At 37.5% G+C, this 23,588-nt stretch overlaps 1 protein-coding gene across 1 annotated transcript in view; it reads left to right on the forward strand.

The window, feature by feature from the left end:
* The window catches only part of LOC150037989 (callose synthase 9-like), an 83,906-nt gene that overhangs the window by 43,371 nt on the left and 16,947 nt on the right, over positions 1-23,588 (forward strand). Inside the window, exons 11-18 of the mRNA XM_090310866.1 lie at positions 12,832-12,957; positions 20,757-20,833; positions 20,914-20,992; positions 21,067-21,183; positions 21,440-21,542; positions 21,677-21,800; positions 21,882-22,071; positions 22,201-22,253. Of these exons, the coding sequence (XP_090166992.1) occupies positions 12,832-12,957; positions 20,757-20,833; positions 20,914-20,992; positions 21,067-21,183; positions 21,440-21,542; positions 21,677-21,800; positions 21,882-22,071; positions 22,201-22,253 (869 nt within the window). The remainder of the gene's footprint in view (positions 1-12,831; positions 12,958-20,756; positions 20,834-20,913; positions 20,993-21,066; positions 21,184-21,439; positions 21,543-21,676; positions 21,801-21,881; positions 22,072-22,200; positions 22,254-23,588) is intronic.

Raw genomic sequence — 23,588 nt, forward strand, 5'->3', positions numbered from 1 at the left:
GAGGTACGTCAGTTATCAAAGGAGCCATTAACAGCTCTTGCTCATTCCACCAAAGTTATACCTGAGCCAAATTCCCAAAGAAAACATGGAACAAGTTTCACAGATGTGGTAAAAGGAAAAGGAGGTATCAAGCTCATTGCCCCAGAACCATCAAATAAGAGCAATAACAAGCAGATGCAGTCTCCAGTTCCACTGATGGTAAAACAGAGCAAGAAGACCTTTTGGGTTCTGAAGAATTATGATGTTTTCAAGGAAGATTTTAATAACTTATGGATCATTTCGAGCTATTTGTGTTCAATGAATGGAAGGAGATAGCAAAAGTATTGAAAGAGGCCTTTCGTTCATTCTTCAGGCAGCTCAAGTTTCAAGTTGGTTCAGTTTTCATCGCTGTGCATGAAGTTGAAGCTTTTATTCTCCTCGTTTATTAAAAATTCTCTTTGTTCAAGGTTGCATTACTATGCCTAGTAGGAGTGAAGCCATTAGGTTAAAGTTTTTAGGGCATTTCCTTTTTCAAGAAAACTTGTGATTGTCTTCTTTCAAGTGGTGCTGCTGCTGTTTTTGCACTAATTCCATGGAAGTCTACAGGTCATTCATCCAAAAATTTAGTATCATTTGTCAATTTTTGGTTTATTTTGTTGTTCTCTTCTCCACTAAAGGTAATTGTATCTTTGATCATTAGTCTCCTTTCATTATATCAATGAAATGTTTCGGTTTTGTGAATCCTTCAATAAAATTTTCACTAGAATAAAAGACCATGTTCCTTGGTATTCTCAAGATTCAAATATCTCCCAACTTAATGATGATTTCGTTGAAGAAGCTTGTACAACCTTGCTGCTTCATACAGTCAACTCAAAGGAAGAAGTTCTTTCTAAGGATTCATCTCAGAACTTAAGTGGGGAACACTGTAATATTGGGCTCAGTGGTTCACTATTTAATAAAGTTTTAATATCTAAAACGAACTCATGACACAATGATCACTTTTCTCTCTATATTGAGGTTATGGTTTGTTTGTATGATGTTAGTGTAAGTAGTGTGGAAATTGGCTTTCAGCATCAGAATAGTCTCTGTGAAGTAGACATAGCTGATGATTTTGTTTTAGATGACTTAAACTGTTTCCGACACACACATCAAGCCTGACTTCCTTACACATGCGGTTTCTGATAGAATTCGACCATCAAGTAGTTATGTTTTGGTAACAGAAAAGTTTTCCTCTCTAATGAAGGGATGTAGGCTGCAATTTAAAGAGATTCCCTCCTTTCTCAAGCAGTAGGCAGAAAGCTTAATTATTCTTTTCTGCTTATTATATTCCAATTCAGAAAATGTCCTGGCATTCAAAAAGATTGGGGTGATTCATGGACCAAGTTCTGTGGGTCGAGTTTTGAGTTCTATTTTGTTCTGGTCATTTTTGGAGATTTGGTTTGGCTTTTTTCTGTCATTACCATGTTTGGTGTGTGTGGTGTTGTTGATTGATGTTTGAGGAGATTTAGATGTTTCTAGCTTGGTTTTGTCTTGCCCTTTACTTTTGAGTTTGATTAAAGTCATCCTTCTTAGTATGGCTAGCATGATGGATGTTATGGTTTTTTAGATTCTACGAAGGCTTGAGTCAGTGGGATTCGTTTGCAATTACTCACTTCTTCATAGTTTATGTTGGATGCACAACTCTTCAATCTTGAGGCCTTTGATTCCAAACCTTGAATTGGTTGTTTTAGATTTACGATTGATTGGTATGTTTCAGCTTATCTTATGAAGAGTTTGGTTTGATTCAGTTGGTCTTAAGGCTTCGCAATGGAGCTCTCTTTCCAAATTTTTGTTGGCTTTTACATACAGGATATGTGTCTTTTAACTTTTCATTGTAATCTTGTTCCATTATTTATTTATTTCTTCTATTGGTTTTCTTACTCACTCCCTTGCAAATTATGTATCTTTTGAGACTAATATTTTTGTATCTTGTTGATAGCATTTACTTTGTTGTTTTCTTGTTCTTCTCAGTAAAACTCTTATTTTTGAGAGAGAATTAGAGTCCTCTATTCATTCACCAAAGGTATGAATATATACAAGTGTACAAAGTATAGAAAAGGAAAAAATAACATAACAAGATATTTACAATAATGGAAAATTCTAACAATAAAATTATAACACTCTCCCTTCAAGTTGGAGCATATATGTTAATCATGCCCAACTTGTTACATAGATAATCTATATGTGTTCCATTCAATGTCTTTGTGAAGATATCTCCTAATTGTTCTCCAGTCTTCACATATCTTGTAGATACCAATCCTTGTTGAATTTTCTCATGTACAAAATGACATGTTTAGTCCTTTCGTGAAATACTGGATTAGATGCAATATGAAGTGCTGCTTGATTATCACATCACAACTTTGTCGATGTGGTAATTTCAAATCCCAACTCAACAAGAACTTGATATATCCAAATCAATTCACACAAAGACTGTGCCATTGCTCTATATTCTGATTCCGCACTTGAACGTGACATTACATTTTGCTTCTTACTCTTCCAAGAAATCAAATTACCACCAACAAAAACACAATACCTTGAAGTTGATCTTCCGTCTTCTTTAGATCCTGCCCAATTGGCGTCTGAGAGACATTCAATATTAGTATGACCATAATTCTTATATAACAAACCACGTCCGAGAGCAGCCTTTAGATAACACAGAATCTATTCCAATGCAGTCCAATGATCAATTGTAGAGAATGACATGTATTGACTAACAATACTCACTGAATAGGCTATGTCGGGTCGAGTCACTGTAAGGTAATTAAAATTTTCCACTAACCTCTTATATCTTTCAGGATCTTTTAGTAATCTTCCATCTTCTATGAGCTGTAAGTTGGGTATCATCAGGGTACTACATGGCTTAGCCCCTAGCTTCCCTGTTTCAGTCAACAAGTCAAGTACATATTTTCTCTGTGATAATAGTATTCCTTTCTTGCTTCTTATTACTTCAATTCCTAGAAGTATTTCAACATGCCCAAATCTTTTGTATGGAATTGACTATGAAGAAAGATCTTTAGGGACTGAATACCTAAAGCATCATCACCAATAATCACAATATCATCCACATATACGACTAACAAGATGACACCACCCTCAGATCTCTTAAAAAAGACCAAATGATCTGACGTGCCCTTCTGCATTCCAAAGCTTTCAATCACCTGACTAAATTTACCAAACCAAGCTTGTGGACTCTACTTTAATCCATTCAAAGATTTATGAAGGCGACACACCGTTCCATTCTCCCCCTGAGCAATAAACCCTGGTGGTTGCTCCATATACACCTTTTCTTGAAGATCACCATGAAGAAATGCATTTTTAATATCAAGCTGATGTAAAGGACAATGAATGATTGAAGCAAATGAAATAAACAACCTCACAGGTGCTAGTTTTGCTATAGGAGAAAAAGTATCAACATAGTCAACGCCATAAGTTTGTGCATAGCCTTTTGCTACAAGGCGTGCTTTTGACCGAGCAACAGAACCATTATGATTGACTTTAATCGCAAACACCCATTTGCAACCGATAGTCTTCTTTCCTGTAGGAGAGAAACTAAATCCCAAGTACAATTATCATCTAAGGCAGTCATCTCCTCCACGATTGCGGCACACCAACCAGGATGAGACAAAGCTTCATGAACAATTTTAGGGATGGATACAGACTCTAAAGATGCAATGAATGAACATGTGGAAGACGACAAATGGTTATATGAAACAAAAGAGGAAATAGAGTAAGCACATGTACGTTTACCTTTACGAAGAGAAATAGGAAGATCATCACTCGTTTTTGGATTTGTTATTCTATAATTAGGATTTTCCATTCTTGTAAATATTTTGTAATATTTTCCTTTTCTATGCTTTGTACACTTGTATATATTCATATTTTTGGTGAATGAATAAAGCATTCTAATTCTTTCTCAAACCTAAGAGTTTTACATGGTATCAGAGCTCTCTAAATAAACTTAGGGTTTTTGTGAACCTTAGGGTTTGAGAATTTAGAACCCATTTGTGATACGTTTAGGGTTTTGTGGAGAGGTGAGTTTACTCACAGTTGCCGTCTTCGGTTTGTTTGCTGTCGTTAGTCGTTACCGCTGCAGTCATCAGCCGTCGCCGCCACGGGACAAAAAAAGGGCTGTTTTTTCGACACCGCCCATTCCAAAGAGAAGCCCAGCCGCTGATCTACAAAACCCCCAAAGTCCGGTTGCCATCTGACCAGCACGTGAGGCTCACGCACCGCCTGTTCCAGCCTGCTGTCCGTCCACGCGCCGGCGCGTGTAGGCGCGTGCGCCACCGTTTTTCGTCCGTCTTCAGTGAGGTTTCCTCAGTATTGTTGGCTCTTCTTAGTGGTGTGTTTGTTTGGGATATATAGATATACTCATTGCTTGTGTAGACATCTCTTCGGTAAATTAGGGTTTGATTCTTTGCTGTCTGGTGTTTACTTTTTGAGGTAATGGCTGATAAGAAACCAGTAATGTCTGAGATTGTTCCTATGGTGTCAAAAGTAACTGAACACAAGTTGAATGGATCCAACTACTATTCATGGAGATCAAATCCAGGAGGTGTTGTTTGCTATTATTGTCATAAACCTGGCCATACAAAACGTGAATGCAGAAGATTGCTGAATAAGGGTCAGAGGATGTCATCACCCTTTGCACATGTCGCCTCTACTCCTGATAATCTTGACAAGTCAATTACGATTTCTGCAGGGCAGTTTGCTAAATTTCAGCAGTATCAAGAGTCATTGAGGGCATGATCTTCTACTCCCAGTACGGCCATCTCTGAGACAGGTAACATTTCTAAATGCCTTCTTTCCTCCACGTCAAAATGGGTCATTGACTCTGGCGCTACAGACCATATGTCAGGTAACCCCAATTTATTCTCTATCCTTTGTACATCTACCTTGTCATCTAATGTCACTATAGCTGATGGAACCTCCACTCCTGTTTTAGGATCAGGAACTGTCCATCTCACTGAATCAATTTCTTTGTCATCAGTTTTAAATTTAACAAATTCCTCGTTTAATTTGATTTCGGTCAGTAAACTCACTCGTGATCTTCATTGTTGTGTCTCCTTTTTTTCCTGGTTATTACTTATTTTAGGATCTTACGACGAAACAGACTATTGATAAAGGGCGGGAAGTTGGAGGTCTTTACATCTTTGAACCACAAACACCTACGACCATCACATGCTCTAGCGTGTCGTCTCCATTTGAAGAGCATTGTCATTTGGGTCATCCGTCTATCTCTGTGTTGAAGAGTCTTCGTCCACAACTTCAACATTTGTCTTCTTTCGATTGTGAGTCATGTCAGTTTGCTAAATTTCATCGTTTGAGTTCGTATCCTCGAGTTGAGACTTGAGTGCATGTGAGAAATATTCCTTAGCATTATCGCTCCGTAGGATTTTAAGAGCACCACTAAACTGAGTTTGAATTTCGGCATGGAAGTTACGAAAGTGAGAAAGTAACTCAGAACGACTTTTCATTAAATATAACCACGTAACACGAGAATAGTCATCGACAAATGTAACTGTAAAACTCTTAGGTTTGAGAAAGAATTAGAATGCTTTATTCATTCACCAAGGATATGAATATATACAAGAGTACAAAGCATAGCAAAGGAAAATATCACAAAATATTTACAAGAATGGAAAACCCTAACTATAGAATTATAACACTCCCCCTCAAGTTGAAGCATATATGTTAATCATGCCCAACTTGTTACATAGATATTCTATACGTCTTCCATCCAATGCTTTCGTGAAGATATCTCCTAATTGTTCTCGAGTCTGCACATATCCTGTAGATACCAACCCTTGTTGAATTTTCTCACATACAAAATGACAATCAACTTTAATATGTTTAGTCCTTTCATGAAAAATTGGATTAGAAGCAATATGAAGTGTTGCTTGATTATCACACCACAACTTTGTCGGTGTGGTGATTTCAAATTCCAACTCAACAAGAAGTTCATATATCCAAATCAATTCACACACAGATTGTGCCATTGCTCTATATTCCGATTCTGCACTTCAACGTGACACCACATTTTGCTTCTTACTCTTCTAAGAAATCAAATTGCCACCAACAAAAATACAATAACGTGAGGTTGATCTTCTGTCTTCTTTAGATCCTGCCCAATCGGCATCTGAGAAACATTCAATATTAGTATGACCATAATCCTTATATAATAAACCGCGCCCGGGAGCAGCCTTCAAATAACAAAGAATCTGTTCCAATGCAGCCCAATGATCAACTGTAGGGCATGATATGTACTGACTCACAAGACTTACTGAATAGGCTATGTCAGGTCGAGTAACTGTAAGGTAATTAAGTTTTCCTACTAACCTCCTATATCTTTCAGGATCTTTTAGCAATTCTCCATCTTTTGTGAGCTGTAAGTTGGGCATCATTGGGGTAGTACATGGCTTAGCCCCTAGCTTTCCTGTTTCAGTCAACAAGTCAAGTACATATTTTCTTTGTGATAATAGAATTCCTTTCATGCTTCTTATTACCTCAATTCCTAAGAAGTATTTCAACATGCCCAAATCTTTTGTATGAAATTGACTATGAAGAAAGGTCTTTAGAGACTGGATACCTAAAGCATCATCACCAGTAATCACAATATCATCCACATATACGACTAACAAGATGACACCACCCTCAGATCTCTTAAAAAAGACTGAATGATCTGACCTGCTCTTCCGCATTCCAAAGCTTTCAATCTTTCAATCACCTGATTAAATTTACCAAACCAAGCTCGTGGGCTCTACTTTAATCCATACAAGGATTTACAAAGGTGACACACTGTTCCATTTTCCCCCTGAGCAACAAACCCTGGTGGTTGCTCCATATACACATCTTCTTGAAGATCACCATGAAGAAATGCATTTTTAATATCAAGCTGATGTAAAGGGCAATGAATGATTGAAGCTAATGAAATAAACAACCTCACAGATGCCATTTTTGCTACAGGAGAAAAAGTATCAGCATACTCAACGCCATAAGTTTGTGCGTAGCCTTTTGCTACAAGGCGCTCTTTTAACCGAGCAACAGAACCATCAGGATTGACTTTAACTGCAAACACCCATTTGCAACCGATAGGCTTCTTTCCTGCAGGGAGAGAAACTAAATCTTTAAGTACAATTATCATCTAAGGCAATCATCTCCTCCACCATTGTGGCACACCAACCAGGATGAGACAAAGCCTCATGAATAGTTTTGGGGATGGATACAGACTCTAAGGATGCAATGAATGAACATGTGGAAGGCGACAAATGGCTATATGAAACAAAAGAAGAAATAGGATGAGCACATGTATATTTACCTTTACGAAGAGCAATAGGAAGATCATCACTCATTTCTGGATCCAATGGCAAAGAAGACTCTGGTACAGGGCATGGAACTGAAGGAGGTTGTCGTTCAGTATAGACCTTAACGGTGGGTGGAAGAGTAGGGGTAGCCATAGGTAAAGATGAATCATGAAGAGGATCAGAAGGATAAATAACTGTGTAGACAAGGAAATTATCCTCTAATTCCTTATGCTCCCCCTGACTCTTATTCGAAGAGAAAGACGGTGATGAAAAAAATGGGGTAAGTTCAAAAAACGTGATATCAGGAGAGACTAAATATTTATTAAGACTAGGACAATAACACCGATACCCCTTTTGGATATGGGAATAACCAAGGAAAATACATTTTAAGGACTTTGGATCCAACTTGGTATGTTGAGGCCGAACATCCCGAACAAAGCAGGTACAACCAAATATTTTGGGTTGAATGGGAAACAAATGTTGCTTGGGGTATAAAGTACGAAAAGGTATCTCACCCTTAAGAATGTAAGAGGGCATGCGATTTATTAAGAAACAAGCTGTGGAAACAACATCAGCCCAAAAGGATTTTGGAACATGCATTTGAAATATTAAAGCTCTAGTTGTCTCAAGGCGATGACGATTCTTTTGTTCTGCAACCCCATTTTGAGATGGAGTATCAACATAAGAAGATTGATTAAGAATGCCATGGGCATCTAAATAAGACTTGAGTGTATGAGAGAAATATTCCTTAGCATTATCACTCCGCAGTATTTTAGGAATACCACTAAACTGAGTTTGAATTTCAGAATGGAAGTTACGAAAATGAGAAAGTAACTCATAACGACTTTTCATTAAATATAACCACGTAACACGAGAATAGTCATCGACAAATGTAACAAAATACCTAAACCCTCCTTTGGACTCAACAGGACATGGACCCCAAACATCAGAATGGACTAATTCAGAAGGAGCACTAGCTCGTTTATTGACTCAAGGATACGAACTCAAACGATGAAATTTAGCAAACTGACATGACTCACAATCGAAAGAAGACAAATGTTGAAGTTGTGGACGAAGACTCTTCAACACAGAGATAAATGGATGACCCAAACGATAATGCTCTTCGAAGGGAGACGACATGCTAGAGCATGTGATGGCTGTAGGTGTTTGTGGTTCAAAGATGTAAAGACCTCTAAATTCACGCCCTTTACCAATAGTCTGCTTCGTCATAAGATCCTGAAATAAGCAATAACCAGAAGAAAAGGAGACAACTATGAAGATCATGAGTGAGTTTACTGACTGAAATCAAATTAAACGAGAAATTTGGTAAATTTAAAACTGATGACAAAGAAATTGATTTAGTGAGATGGACAGTTCCTGATCCTAAAACAGGAGTGGAGGTTCCATCAGCTATAGTGACATTAGGTGAAGAGGTAGATGTACAAAGGGTAGAGAATAAACTGGGGTTACCTGACATATGGTCTGTAGCGCCAGAGTCAATGACCCATTTTGACGTGGAGGAAAGAAGGTTGTTAGAAATGTTACTTGTCTCTGTGATGGTCGTAATGGGAGTAGAAGATGATGCTCTCAATGACTCTTGATACTGCTGAAATTTAGCAAACTCCCCTGCAGAAATCGTAATTGACTTGTCAAGATTATCAGGAGTAGAGGTGACATGTGCAGAGGGTGATGGCATCCTCTGACCCTTATTCAACAATCTTCTACATTCACGTTTTGTATGGCCAGGTTTATGACAATAATAGCAAACAACACCTCCTGGATTTGATCTCCATGAATAGTAGTTGGATCCATTCAACTTGTGTTCAGTTACTTTTGACACCATAGGAACAATCTCAGACATTACTGGTTTCTTATCATCTATTACCTCAAAAAGTAGACACCGGACAGCAAAGAATCAAACCCTAATTTATCGAAGAGATGTCTACACAAGCAATGAATATATCTATATATCCCAAACAAACACACCACCAAGAAGAGCCAACAACACTGAGGATACCCACTGAAGACGGATGAAAAACGGCGGTGCACGCGCCTACACGCGGCGGCGCATGGACGGACAGCAGGCTGGAACAGGCGGCGCGTGAGCCTCATGCGCTGATCAAATGGCAACCAGACTTTGGGGGTTTTGTAGATCGGCGGCTGGGCTTCCCTTTGGAATGGGCAGTGTCGAAAAAACAACTTTATCTTTTTCCCGCGGCGGACAGCTGATGACTGCGGCGGCGGCGACTAACGACGGCGAACGAACCGAAGAAGGCGACTATGAGTAAACTCACCTCTCCACAAAATCCTAAACGTATCACAAATGGGTTCTAAATTCTCAAACTCTAAGGTTCACAAAAACCCTAAGTTTATTTAGAGAGCTCTGATACCATGTAAAACTCTTAGGTTTGAGAAAGAATCAGAATGCTTTATTCATTCACCAAAGATATGAATATATACAAGAGTACAAAGCATAGAAAAGGAAAATATCACAAAATATTTACAAGAATGGAAAACCCTAATTAAAGAATTATAACAGTAACAAAATACCTAAACTTTCCTTTGGACTTAATAGGACATGGACCCCAAACATCAGAATGGACTAATCCAAATGGAGCACTAGCTCATTTATTGACTCGAGGATACAAACTCAAACGATGAAATTTAGCAAACTGACATGACTCACAATCTAAAGAAGACAAATGTTGAAGTTGTGGACGAAGACTCTTCAACACAGAGATAGACGGATGACTCAAACAACAATGCTCTTCAAAGGGAGACGACACGCTAGAGCATGTGATGGCTGTAGGTGTTTGTGGTTCAAAGATGTAAAGACCTCTAAATTCACTCCTTTTACCAATTGTCAGCTTCGTCATAAGATCCTGAAATAAGCAATAACCAAAAGAAAAGGAGACACAATAATGAAGATCATGAGTGAGTTTACTGACTAAAATCAAATTAAACGAGAAATTTGGTAAATTTAAAACCGATGACAGAAATTGATTCAGTAAGATGGACGGTTCCTGATCCTAAAACAGGAGTGGAGGTTACATCAGCTATAGTGACATTAGGTGAAGAGGTAGATGTACAAAGGTTAGAGAATAGACTGAGGTTACCTGTCATATGGTCTGTAGTGCCAGACTCAATGACCCATTTTGACGTGGAGGAAAGAAGGCATTTAGAGATGTTACCTGTCTGTGCGATGGCCGTAATGGGAGTAGAAGATGATGCCCTTAATGACTTTTGATATTGTTGAAATTTAGCAAACTCCTTTGCACAAATTGTAATTGACTTGTCAAGATTATCAGGAGTAGAAGTGACATGTGCAGATGTTACCCTTTGATCCTTATTCATCAATCTTCTGCATTCACGTTTCATATGACCAGGCTTATGACAGTAATAGCAAACAACACCTCCTGAATTTGATCTTTGGTTATTGGGATGACCTTTGGAGCTATTTGATTCAATCTCCTTATTATCTCTATAATCATTTGTACACCCCATCAAAGCACTACTAGAATCAGATGACATAACTGTTTGTAGCTTCTCTGTACGAAGTTTTCGAGTATAAGCTTCTTCCAACGATGAAATATTTGAGCTTGACAACACTTGATCTTTGGCCATCTCATATTTAGGTGCAAGACCTACTAAAAAACTCATGGTAAACAACTTTTCACATTGAGCCATTAGAACTTTTAGATTCGTGTTGATTGGCATCAAGGCATTGAATTCTGCACATGTACTTTTAACCTCCATAAAGTAGCTTGTAAGAGATTTTTCTCCTTGATCAGGTTGATATAGAGTCTTACAAACATCAAACACTCTATTAATATTCTCTTTCTCATAATAAAGAAAATCCAAATATTCCAATAGTTTCTTGACTAATTCGCAGTGATTTATTAGTTCAACGATTTCACGATAAATAAAATTCTTGATTTGTAGAAGCATTCTTGAATCGTTTGGCCACCAAATCTTTTTATTAGCATCAATCGGTGGCTCTTCTGTGATGTGATTATCCATCTCCATGCTCCTAATAAAGTGGTGAACATTTAATCTCCATGAATAGTAATTGGATCCATTCAACCTGTGTCCACTTACTTTTGACACCATAGGAACCATCTCAGACATGGCTATTGGTTTCTTATCAGCCATTACCTAAAAAATAAACATCGGACAGAAAAGAAGCAAACCCTAATTTACCAAAGAGATGATCTCTCTCCCCCACCCCCCCCCCCCCTCGATGAACCACAACGGTGAGGCGGTTCACGCGTTGGTCGGATGGATGCCGGACTTTAGGGTTCTGTAGATCGGCGGCTAGGCTCCTTGTCGAACTGGGCGGTGTTGAAAAAATACCATTTTCTCTCTCTCTCTTTCTCTCTCTGTCTCTATCTCTGTCTCCCCTTCTGGCAGCGGCAACGGCTGACGGTGGCGAACGAACTGAAGACGGCGGCCGTGAGTAAAAGTGTAAACTCACCCCTCCACAAAACCCTAGATGTAACACAAACGGATTCTTAATTCTCAAACCCTAAGGTTCACAAAACCCTAATTTTGTTTAGAGGGCTCTATTACCATGTAAAAGTCTTAGTTTTGAGAGAGAATCGGAGTCCTCTCAAAGGTATGAATATATACAAGTGTATAAATCATAGAAAAGGAAAAAATAACATAACAAGATGTTTACGATAATGGAAAATCCTAACAATAGAACTATAACATTCTCTAAGCTTTTTGTTTTGAATAAATTTTTGGTTAAGTTACGAATTGAATCCCTAACCTCTCAGTATTGTGTCTAATAGGTTCCTACATTTGGAGTGTCGAATAGAATTTTTAATTTTAAATTTCATGTTTAATGTTTAATAGGTTGACTTTATAAGTGTTCCCGAACTTTCAATTTTGCATATAATATTTGAACGTGTAAATTTAGCAAAAATTGAAAATGAAAAAAAAAAAAAAAGAAATGTGAAGCTTTGTATGAAAATTATATTTTTCTCTAAATTTATTTAGTGGAGGAATTGGATTTACACAGGAAAATAAAATAAAACTCTGCAATTAATCAACATACTAAAATTCTTGACTCAATCTAAACCAATAAGGAAAAGAGAAAGTAGAACAATAAATATATACAAGAAGACAACTACATTCATATACAAGGAAACAATCGCTGTCTAAGATCTCTAGATTACAGCTCGATTTTCTACAAAATGTTCTTGTAGGAGAGTGGAGAGTAGTGAGGTAAGAAATGGGCTAGCTTGATTTTGTAAAATATGTGCTTGTTTTTCTCTCGTCAACTTTGTTTCAGGTTGATGTGTCCACGTGCCTCCCTGTTCTGAACTTATTCAAAACGTTAAAAAATATAAACATGAAAACCATTTTTGTGTGCTAGAAACGAATCTGGATGTATCCATTTCCACACCTGTTTCCTAGATGATTTTTGTTTATTTGTAGTATTTTAATGTTTATCTTTTCCCATGAGCTTCATTGTCTTACCCTTGCACCTTAAATTTGCATGCAGATGGTTCGAGAAATGGATGAAGTATTGAGGCATCAGATTGCGCAGCCGGCCAAGAGCTGCGAATCGAAAGATGGTGTTTCTTTCCTTAATCAAATTATCTGTCCTCTTTATGAGGTTCTGGCTGCGGTATGTCCTTTCTGTTTCTTGTGTCTTCTAAAGGTTTTTTTTTTTTGGAAAGGAAACCAGCCTCTTCATTTTTTTTTTTTTTGAAAAGGAAACCGCCTTTATTAATCATTAAGATTTAGTACAAGAGATGTGTACTTGAAAATAAAGGCGAATACAAATAACCAAAATTGAAACCAAAGGATCAGCAGGCGCACCCAGGCATCTCAACTAGGTTGACACCCCATAGCGCCCTCATCATATCTAACAAAACTGATGAACCCTTATAAACTAGGGAAAAGGTTAACAATAATGAAAAGAAGACAAATAAAAGCTTCACAAGCTGAAGCTGCACAAAACTAAGAATACAGCGAAGTTAATAATCACAATGAGAATGACAAAAAAAAAAAAAAACTAAATCTGCTGTCATGTCGAGCCACTGACTATGGGAGCCGTCAGCTAAGCTTCCATTTAGATGAATGCCTGCCAATTTGAACTTTTGTAAGGAGTAAGCTTCAAAACATTTAGATAGGGAGCACCAAAGAGAAGCATTGAGCTTTGCCACCTCAAATCGAGCAAACTAAGGAGTTTCCTTACCGTTGAACACTCTTTGGTTTCTTTCAAACCAAATTTCAACCAGCACTGCTTTTGTCCCATTAATCCAAAGTAAATTTGAGTTTTTCTTACATTGATATAATGAAACGAGACTATTGCTCAAAGTACGAAAAAGATAAACAATGAGCGAAAGTAAGCTAAGGATCAGGAGATGCACCACAAAATCTCAACTAGGTTAACACCCCATTAGCATCCTCATCATCTCCATAAAAGATCTAAAAAAAAATTCCAAAAACCATAGGGAACAAAAACACAAACAGTCCCACAAAATCAATAAATCACAATTACAAACTTAAATTGAAAAAATAAAAGCGTGCCAATTAAAACATAAGCCTTGGATGGAAAAGTCTTTAGAAAGCTTGGATAAGGTGCACCAAGATGAAACATTCAAGCAAGCCACTTCAAAACGATCCAACCACCCAAGTATTTTTTTCTTTTTGAACACAATACCACTTTCATTGGTTGAATAAAAAGAGAAACTAATGCTCAGTAGATACAGAACTCCCAAGTTGTTTGTCATGGAACACCCTTTGGTTTCTTTCAAACCAAATTTCAGCAAGTATCGCCTTAACCGCATTAGCCCAAATCAGTCGAGGGCCCACTTTAAAAGTTGGATCGATTAGAAATTGTCGAACATTGTCACGAAAAACATCTCCAAACACCCAAGCAACTTTGAAGAAGGAAAATAATATCCACCAGCATCGGGGCAGCATTAGAGCAATCGAAAAATAGGTGCTGTAGGTCTTCTCCTTCACTTCACATAGAGGGTGAATAGATGGAGACATGCAGTGAGAGGGGAACTTCCTTTGCAGGATTGAGGAGCAGTTTAGTTGACCCAAAACTAAAATCCACACAAGGATGTTAACTCGGCGCAGATTTTTTGTCTTCCATAAGGCCTTAAAGAACAGCTTATCTAATGGGAAGGAGGGGACGAATGTGCTGAAAGGGATTTGACTGAGAAGGTCCCAGATGCTTTTAAGGACCACACTTTCCTATCAAAGTTCTCGGACACCCTCTTGTCAGAAATTTGCCCAAGCAAATTTTGGAATTCAATGATCTCATTATTCTTTAGCAACCGATGGAAGATAATGGACCATGGGGATGAATTCTCATCCCAATGATCTGTCACTAACCCCTTTCTTCTAAGGAGCCCTTCTTTCGTTTATATATGGAGCTCTTCAAACTCGGCATGCCAAACCTTTAGAGTAGACTTCACATTTCTCAACTTTGCACTAAGAACAAAGCCAACCCATCCATTTACTCTACTTCCACGCAATGCTCTTTCAATAAGCCGAACACAATCTTTATTTAACAGCCATCTGTTGCAAAATTAAAAGGGTGATCGACCCTGTTATAATTCTATAGTTAGGATTTTTCATTCTTGTAAATATTTTGTGATATTTTCCTTTTCTATGCTTTGTACACTTGTATATATTCATATCTTTGGTGAATGAACAGAGCATTCTAACTCTTTCTCAAACCTAAGAGTTTTACATGGTATCAGAGCTCTCTAAAGAAACTTAGGGTTTTGTGAACCTTAGGGTTTGAGAATTTAGAACCCGTTTGTGATACGTTTAGGGTTTTGTGGAGAGGTGAGTTTACACTTTTGCTCACAGTCATCAGCTTGTTTCTTAATAAATCGCATGCCCTCTTCCATTCTTAAGGGTGAGATACCTTTTCGTACTTTATACCCCAAACAACATTTGTTTCCCATTCCACCCAAAATATTTGGTTGTACCTGCTTTGTTCGGGATGTTCGGCCTCAGCATACCAAGCTAGATTCAAAGTCCTTAAAATGTATTTTCCTTGGTTATTCTCATGTCCAAAAGGGGTATCGGTGTTATTGTCCTAGTCTAAATATATATTTCGTCTCTCCTGATATCACTTTTTTTGAACATACCCCATTTTTTTCATCACCGTTTTTCTCTTCGAATAAGAGTCAGGGGGAGCATAAGGAATTAGAGGATGATTTCCTTGTCAACACAGTTATTTCTCCTTCCGATCCTCTTCCTGATTCATCTCTACTTGTGACTACCTCTACTCTTCCTCCCATGGTTAAGGTCTATACTCGACGACAACCTCCTCCAGTTCCATGCCTTGTACCAGAGTCTTCTTCGTCATTGGATCCAAAAACGAGTGATGATCTTCCTATTGCTCTTCGTAAAGGTAAACGTACATGTGCTCATCCTATTTCCTCTTTTGTTTCATATAACCATTTGTCGCCTTCCACATTTTCATTTATTGCATCCTTAGAGTTTGTATCTATCCCAGAAATTGTTCATGAGGCTTTGTCTCATCCTGGTTGGTGTGCGCAATGGTGGAGGAGATGACTACCTTAGATGATAATTGTACTTGGGATTTAGTTTCTCTCCCTGCAGGAAAGAAGGCTATTGGTTGCAAATGGGTGTTTGCAGTTAAAGTCAATCCTGATGGTTCTGTTGCTCGGTTAAAAGCGCGCCTCGTAGTGAAAGGCTACGTACAAACTTATGGCGTTGACTATGCTGATACTTTTTCTCCTGTAGCAAAAATGGCATCTGTGAGGTTGTTTATTTCATTAGCTTCAATCAATCATTGGCCTTTACATCAGCTTGATATTAAAAATGCATTTCTTTATGGTGATCTTCAAGAAGAGATGTATATGGAGCAACCACCAGGGTTTGTTGCTCAGGGAGAGAATGGAACGGTGTGTCACCTTCGTAAATCCCTGTATGGATTAAAGCAGAGCCCACGAGCTTGGTTTGGTAAATTTAGTCAGGTGATTGAAAGTTTTGGAATGCGGAAGAGCAGGCCAGATCATTCAGTCTTTTTTAAGAGATCTGAGGGTGGTGTCATCTTGTTAGTCGTATATGTGGATGATATTGTGATTACTGGTGATGATGCTTTAGGTATCCAGTCTCTAAAGACCTTTCTTCATAGTCAATTCCATACAAAAGATTTGGGCATGTTGAAATACTTCTTAGGAATTGGGGTAATAAGAAGCAAGAAAGGAATTTTATTATCACAGAGAGAATATGTACTTGACTTGTTGACTAAAACGGGAAAGCTAGGGGCTAAGTCATGTAGTACCCTAATGATGCCCAACTTACAGCTCACATGCTTTAGTCCACTGCCCCATTCAGAAGTTCCTGCACATTTAAAGTCCATTGTTGAAGATTGTGGGCTAACATTGGGCTGATTCTTCCTTACTTGTCAAAAATTAATTGAGTTCTTTTGTCTCTTGGTCTTGATATGAAAATTGAATCTTCGAACACAAAGGGGCTCGGGGATGCATCCAAACGATTGGCCCTCGATAGATTTCTTAAAAAACATAATCCAGATTTAGTTCTAATTCAAGAATCAAAGAGAGATGAGCTTGATATAGTCTTCATTAAGTCTTTGTGGAGTTCTAAAGACATTGGATGGGAGGTTGAATCATTTGGCAAGTCAAGTGGCATCTTGACAATGTGGGATGAGAGAAGACTTTCGGTTACTGAAATTCTCAAAGGTGGCTACTACATATCAGTTAAATGCACAACGGTTTGCAAGAAGATATGTTGGGTCTCTAATGTGTATGGTCCAAATGACTATAAAGAAAGAAGATTCGTTCGGCCAGAATTATCATCTCTTTCCGATTATTGTTTGAAGTAGTGGTGTATTGAAGGGGATTTCGACCATGAACGCTTCCTTACGGGAAGAATCATAAAAGGAATGAAGTTTAATAGCTTTGTAGATTAAGCTAATCTTATGGCCGTGCCTTTCTCAAATGGAAGGTATACTTGGTCACATGAAGGTCTTTCGGTCTCTTGATCACTTATCGACCGTTTTTTTGTTACTAAGGAATAGGATGAAGTGTTTGAAAACACAAGAGTCAGTTGGCAAGCTTGCACACTTTGTATCGCTTCACATTGCTACTTGAGGCAGGTTCGGTGTGTTGGGGTCTGTAAAACTCTTAGGTTTGAGAAAGAATCAAAATGCTCTATTCATTCACCAAAGATATGAATATATAGAAGTGTACAAAGCATAGAAAAGGAAAATATCACAAATATTTACAAGAATGGAAAACCCTAACTATAGAATTATAACACCCCCCTCAAGTTGGAGCATATATGTTAATCATGCCCAACTTGTTACATAGATAATCTATACGTCTTCCATCCAATGCTTTCGTGAAGATATCTCCTAATTGTTCTCCAGTCTTCACATATCCTGTAAATACCAACCCTTGTTGAATTTTCTCACGTACAAAATGCCAATCAACTTCAATATGTTTAGTCCTTTCATGAAATACTGGATTAGATGTAATATGAACTACTGCTTGATTATCACACCACAACTTTGTCGGTGTGGTGATTTCAAATCCCAACTCAACAAGAAGTTCATATATCCAAATCAATTCACACACAAATTGTGCCATTGCTCTATATTCTGATTCTACACTTCAATGTGACACCACATTTTGCTTCTTACTCTTCCAAGAAATCAAATTACCACCAACAAAAACACAATACCCTGAGGTTGATCTTCTGTCTTCTTTAGATCCTGCCCAATCGACGTCTAAGAAACATTCAATATTAGTATGACTATAATCCTTATATAATAAACCACGCCTGGGAGCAGCCTTCAAATAATAAAGAATCTGTTCCAATGCAGCCCAATGATCAACTGTAGGGCATGACATGTATTGACTCACAATACTTACTGAATAGGCTATGTCGGGTCGAGTCACTGTAAGGTAATTAAGTTTTCTCACTAACCTCCTATATCTTTCAGGATCTTTTAGCAATTCTCCATCTTAAGCGCCCACCTCGTTTCTTTTCAAATCAACTTCATTATGAAATAGAGCATTGTGTCCCCTAAAGGTTCTAAAGGAAGAGTAGGTTCTAAGAGGCACAGACACTGGTACACGACATGAATATGACACGACACTGACATGGCGACACGCCAATTTATGAAAAAGTAGGATATGACACGACACAAAGGAAAAAGGAAACAGTAAGAGAAATCACATAAGTTGTCGGCAGTCGTGGGTCATAAAGTTGAAGTCACCGTTGTCGATGAAGTTAGAAAGAAGAATCGGGTAGCATAGTGAGTTTTTTATTTTTTATACAAGGTTGTGGGTCAAGTCTTGAGATTGAAGTGCGTTAGTATGGTGAAAGTGTGTAAAAACTCTAGCATTTTGGAAAAAAATTGGGCTGAATAGTTAATTTTAATCGGCTTAAAATGCCCCTTAAATGGGCTGCCGATAGTGGGTCTTGTTTCATTATTTATTTATTACTTATTATTTATTTTATTCATTTGCATATGGAGTGTCCTTGGCATGTCTTGGCATGTCCGAAAGCAAAAATAAATAATCATAAAATAATAGACACGTGTGCGTGTCAGTGTCCGACATATGTCTAACACTGACACTTTACCAGTTTAGAAGTGTTGGTGCTTTATAGAGTAGGTTTTATTATTATCTTTTTTCTCCTGATAAGAGTAGGAGAGAATGTGTCCATATGAGTAGTTGAGCTCAAGTTGCATCAGGAAGTCTTCTGCTAAAATTTGAGAAATGGAGTTCCAATGTGTGAAATTTTTTGTTAGGATCCCTCCTAACAAGAACAATACTCAAGAATATAGAAGAAACTCAAGACAGTTCAACTATAGAAATATAGGAAAATGTATTGAAATATGGTATAAACTCATAAGCAAAGTAACAAGATAACCCTAGCCTTTCAAGAGGGCTAATCTCTCCCTAAATTCCCCAAAGGAAATTCCTTACAAAATACTTCTCCCCCTCCTCCTCAACCCACTCCCTTTGTTTATAACCAAAAGCCCTAACCAACTTACTATCAAATTACTAATATGCCCCTTCTAATACTCGTCCTAATTTTTACTAATAATCCTACTATTCCCATGACTAGGGGACTTATAATACTCGTCCCTTAATAATGCACCTTGTCCTCAAGGTGTGGGTTGTAACAAAACCATTACAAGTATTCACAAAATATCCCAAACCTAAAGAGAAAGAGAGAGAAAAAGAACATAAACTTAAAAGAAATTACAATCTTGGAAAAGACAGAACCCAGTAGCCTTTTCTTCAATCTTTGAAAAACAAAATTGCTGGGTAAGATTGACGTCGTCCAACAACTCATCGAACTCGACCAGACAGTTTTCTAACAAGGTTTTCCTTCTCTATTCTGATGGCTGCTAGTCTTCTTTCTTCTTTTTCTCTCTCTCTGTCTTCACATCCTTGCAGGTAATCCTTCCATGTTTGTTGCATTGGTTCCAGGGTCTCAAACACCTCTGTAGCCTATCACACATTGCATATGAATCCATAGCGATATTCCCAGAATGAACTGTTAGGTTCTTAAGCACCTTGGAAAACCACACCCCAAAAGCTAGCTATTGGGATGGGAGAGCCAAGCCACTTAAGTACCACAGTGGTCATTCCATTCTAACCAATGTAGGATAAAGGCATCCCATACTACCTTGGTTCCTAACACGAATGTGCTTTGATACCAATTTGTTAGGATCCCTCCTAACAAGAACAATACTCAAGAATACAGAAGAAACTCAAGAACAGTTCAGCTAAAGAAATATAGAAAAGTGTATTGAAATATGGTATAAACTCATAAGCAAAAGTAACAAGATAACCCTAGCTTTTCGAGAGGGCTAGTCTCTCCTTAAACTCCCCAACTTACTATCAAATTACTAATATGTCCCTTCTAATACTCATCCTAATTTTTACTAATAATCCTACTATTCCCATGACTAGGGGTCTTACATTTTTCTGATAGGTGCGGTTCAGCTACAGTTTCTTTAAGTCCTTGGGGGTTTTCTCTTGGTTTTATTTTTTCTTCGTGGGTGATCTTTCATGTATGGACGGGCTTTTTGGGTTCTTTTTAATCCATTTTGGTCTTTGGTTTGGTGCTCTGGCTCTCCTTTTTTTTTTTTTTTTTTTTGGGGCAAGTTGTTGCACCTACCATTGTACTTTTTAATTTAAAGAAGTTTCTGTTTTCTTCAAAACATGGAAAATGGAATTGAAAGGTTAGTTTCAAGGTGCTAAGTTTACAGAACATAAAGAACTAGTTTCCAATTTCATGGAGCTGTCCTCTGTTTATTGTTGAATTATTGCATTTGAGCTAGATTTCACAAAATCACAGAAAAGACTATTGAATTTTCCATTTAAAGTACGTTCCTGGAATATTGAGCTGCCAATTGATAAGTCCAGATAATTAAATGCTCAGGAAGCTGCAAACAATAATAATGGGCAGGCACCACATTCTGCATGGAGAAATTATGATGATTTTAACGAGTATTTCTGGTTAGTTGGAAAATGCTGTATGTTTGATTTGTAATGAACAGTTCTGAAGAAGTTTTTAACGCTGTTCATTTTCTTATCAGGTCGCTTAGATGCTTTGACCTCAGTTGGCCGTGGCATGAAGGCAAATCTTTTTTGCAAAAGCCAACATCAAAATCAAAGGTTGTCTGCATGCTTTTTTTGTGATGTGCTCATACGGGTTTGTTGAGTAATTTTCCCTTTTTTTTCTTCTTCAGGACATGCTTGGTAGAAGTCACCATCAGGGGAAAACGTTGTTTGTTGAGCATCGGACTTTTCTTCATCTTTATCATAGTTTCCATCGTTTATGGATATTTTTGGTTATGACGTTCCAGGTATATCCATGTATGGCCTTTTTAAATGCTCTTTATTATCCTAGTCCTATTAACTAAAATTTGCCAACCTGGTCTTCATGCTTGGGAAAGTTGTTTTGTTTTTGTATATGTGGTGTAGCCTAAATGACAAAAGAGATGATGCTCCCAGAAATCTAACCCAAAGGATTTTATTACAATTCAGTGTTCAATACAAGAGACTAGGATTTCTGCATTTTCATCTATTTAATTATTATTTGTCAAATTGTTGATCTTACAGGCTTTGACCATTGTTGCATTTAACAATGGAAGCTTTAATCTGAAGACACTGCTGGAAGTTCTGAGTCTCGGTCCGACATTTGTTGTAATGAAGTTTATTGAGAGTATGTGCCCTTCTAGTCATTTCTACTGAAAGTGTTTGAAGCTGATTTGTTCTATTATCTTGTGTGAAATAGATTGAAATATTTATCTTTGTTGTTCCAACAATTTTCTATTTAACTGCATGGACTTCATCCAGGTGTTCTAAATATCCTAATTATGTATGGTGCATACTCTACTTCAAGGCGTCTTGCTGTTTCTCAAATTTTTCTTCGCCTTCTTTGGTTCAGTATTGCATCAGCTTCTATAACATTTCTTTATGTGTATGTATTCTTGCTTTAATGTTCTTGCCGTCTTGTTTTATCCACAAGACGTTTAGTGTTGTTTTATCAATTCCCTTACAGGAAAGCTCTTCAGGAGGAGAGTAAACCAAATGCAGAAAGAGTGATGTTCAGACTATATGTAATTGTGATTGGAATATATGGTGGTGTACAGCTTTGTCTCAGTATCCTCATGCATATGCCGGCTTGCCGTCTTTTAATGAATCAATGTGATCGGTGGCCTCTTGTTCGCTTTTTCAAGTGGATGCGTCAGGTTTCACCCTCTTATACTTGCTTTATTTCTTCTTTTCTGCTTGGGTAATGTGGCTTTCTCAATTTCAGTTGGCACATGTTATTTTGTTAAATCTGTACTTTCTTTTGCTGCTGAATTTTTTTTTAATAGGAACAGTACTATGTTGGACGTGGGATGTATGAGAGGACTACTGACTTTATCAAGTAAGTATTTGAATTTATTTGATCTGCATCCACTAATTATTTGAATCCCAAACAAAAAGAACACGAAACACAAATATAAAATTATTCTTAAATTACCAATTGACCCAAAAGCTTAAGCTGATAGGTGAAGGTGAATTTAATTTTATATTATCTAATAATTATATTACAATATCAAGAGAAATTATAAAAGAGGGGCGAGACAATATTGATCAAAATCTATTATCTCAGCACGAAGAAGGGTTAGAAAAGTACCTTTCTTAATCAATGCATCGGCAACTTTATTAGCCTTACTTCTGGCGTGTCTTGTGACAAAATCAAATCTATGAAGGAATGGAGCCAACAAGCATACGTACGGCTGATGTTCTTTTGTGAGTGAAGAAACTTCAAGGATAAATGATATGTTAATAAAAAAAAAGAAAAAACCTTCTTGAGTAAATAATGTTCCCATTGCTCAAGGACCATAACTAAAGAGTATAGTTGTTTATATTTGCTCTAGTGAGCAGTGGATAGTTTTTCAGAGCAGTGGTTAGTTTTTCTGAAATAATTCAATAGGGTGGCCTTCTTGAGATAAAACTACCACAATGGCTATTCTCGAGGCATCGACCAAAACTTCAAATATGTTTTGTAAAGTTGGGAAGTACTAGGCTGGACAACCAAACTGCAAAAACTGAACCGAATTGAAAATTCAGTGTCTTGCATTGGGAAGGGGAGCTTGTCTGCATCAATCAACCCATCAATGTCAAGGTCCATGGTCAAGTCTCACTAGTCAACTTTTTCAAATTTCATAATTTCACCTTTTTAGTTCTTTTTTCAAAGAATTTTTTTTTTCTTTTAGTATATTTTTGTAAAAGCTGAAAAGTTTTATTTATTTATTATTTTATCACTTTTGGTATTTTATTTTTGTAACTTTAGGCCTTCTTTCATTTCTTTCTCTCTCTTTCTCTACTCTTCTCTTCTCTTTAGCAAAGTTCCTACTTCCCACTACATCTAGCCGTACCCCTTCTTAATTTATCGATTGACCCAAAAACTTAAGCTAGTGGGTAAAGGCAAATTTAATTATATCATCTAACACCCATGTTACCAAGGCCTCCACCACTATCGCATCGCCATCGCCATTGTTCGTTTTTCTGTTGTCAACAAGGTCCAAAACATCGATATGCTCTATTGTCATGCCTAATGGCTTGACAAAGTTCTTTTAGAGGCGAAAATGGTTTAACAAAGGTTAGATGAGATGAAGATGGAGTTGCCGAAGACACATAAACAAGGGAGAAAGAGAGAAGAATGAGGATACTTCATGTTTTGAAGAGCTTCTTGGAGGGGGGAGGTTTAGAGAAA

This window comes from Benincasa hispida, chromosome 2, assembly GCF_027475165.1.
Source record: "Benincasa hispida cultivar pf3 chromosome 2, pf3_genome.v1.1, whole genome shotgun sequence".
Lineage (NCBI taxonomy): Eukaryota > Viridiplantae > Streptophyta > Magnoliopsida > Cucurbitales > Cucurbitaceae > Benincasa > Benincasa hispida.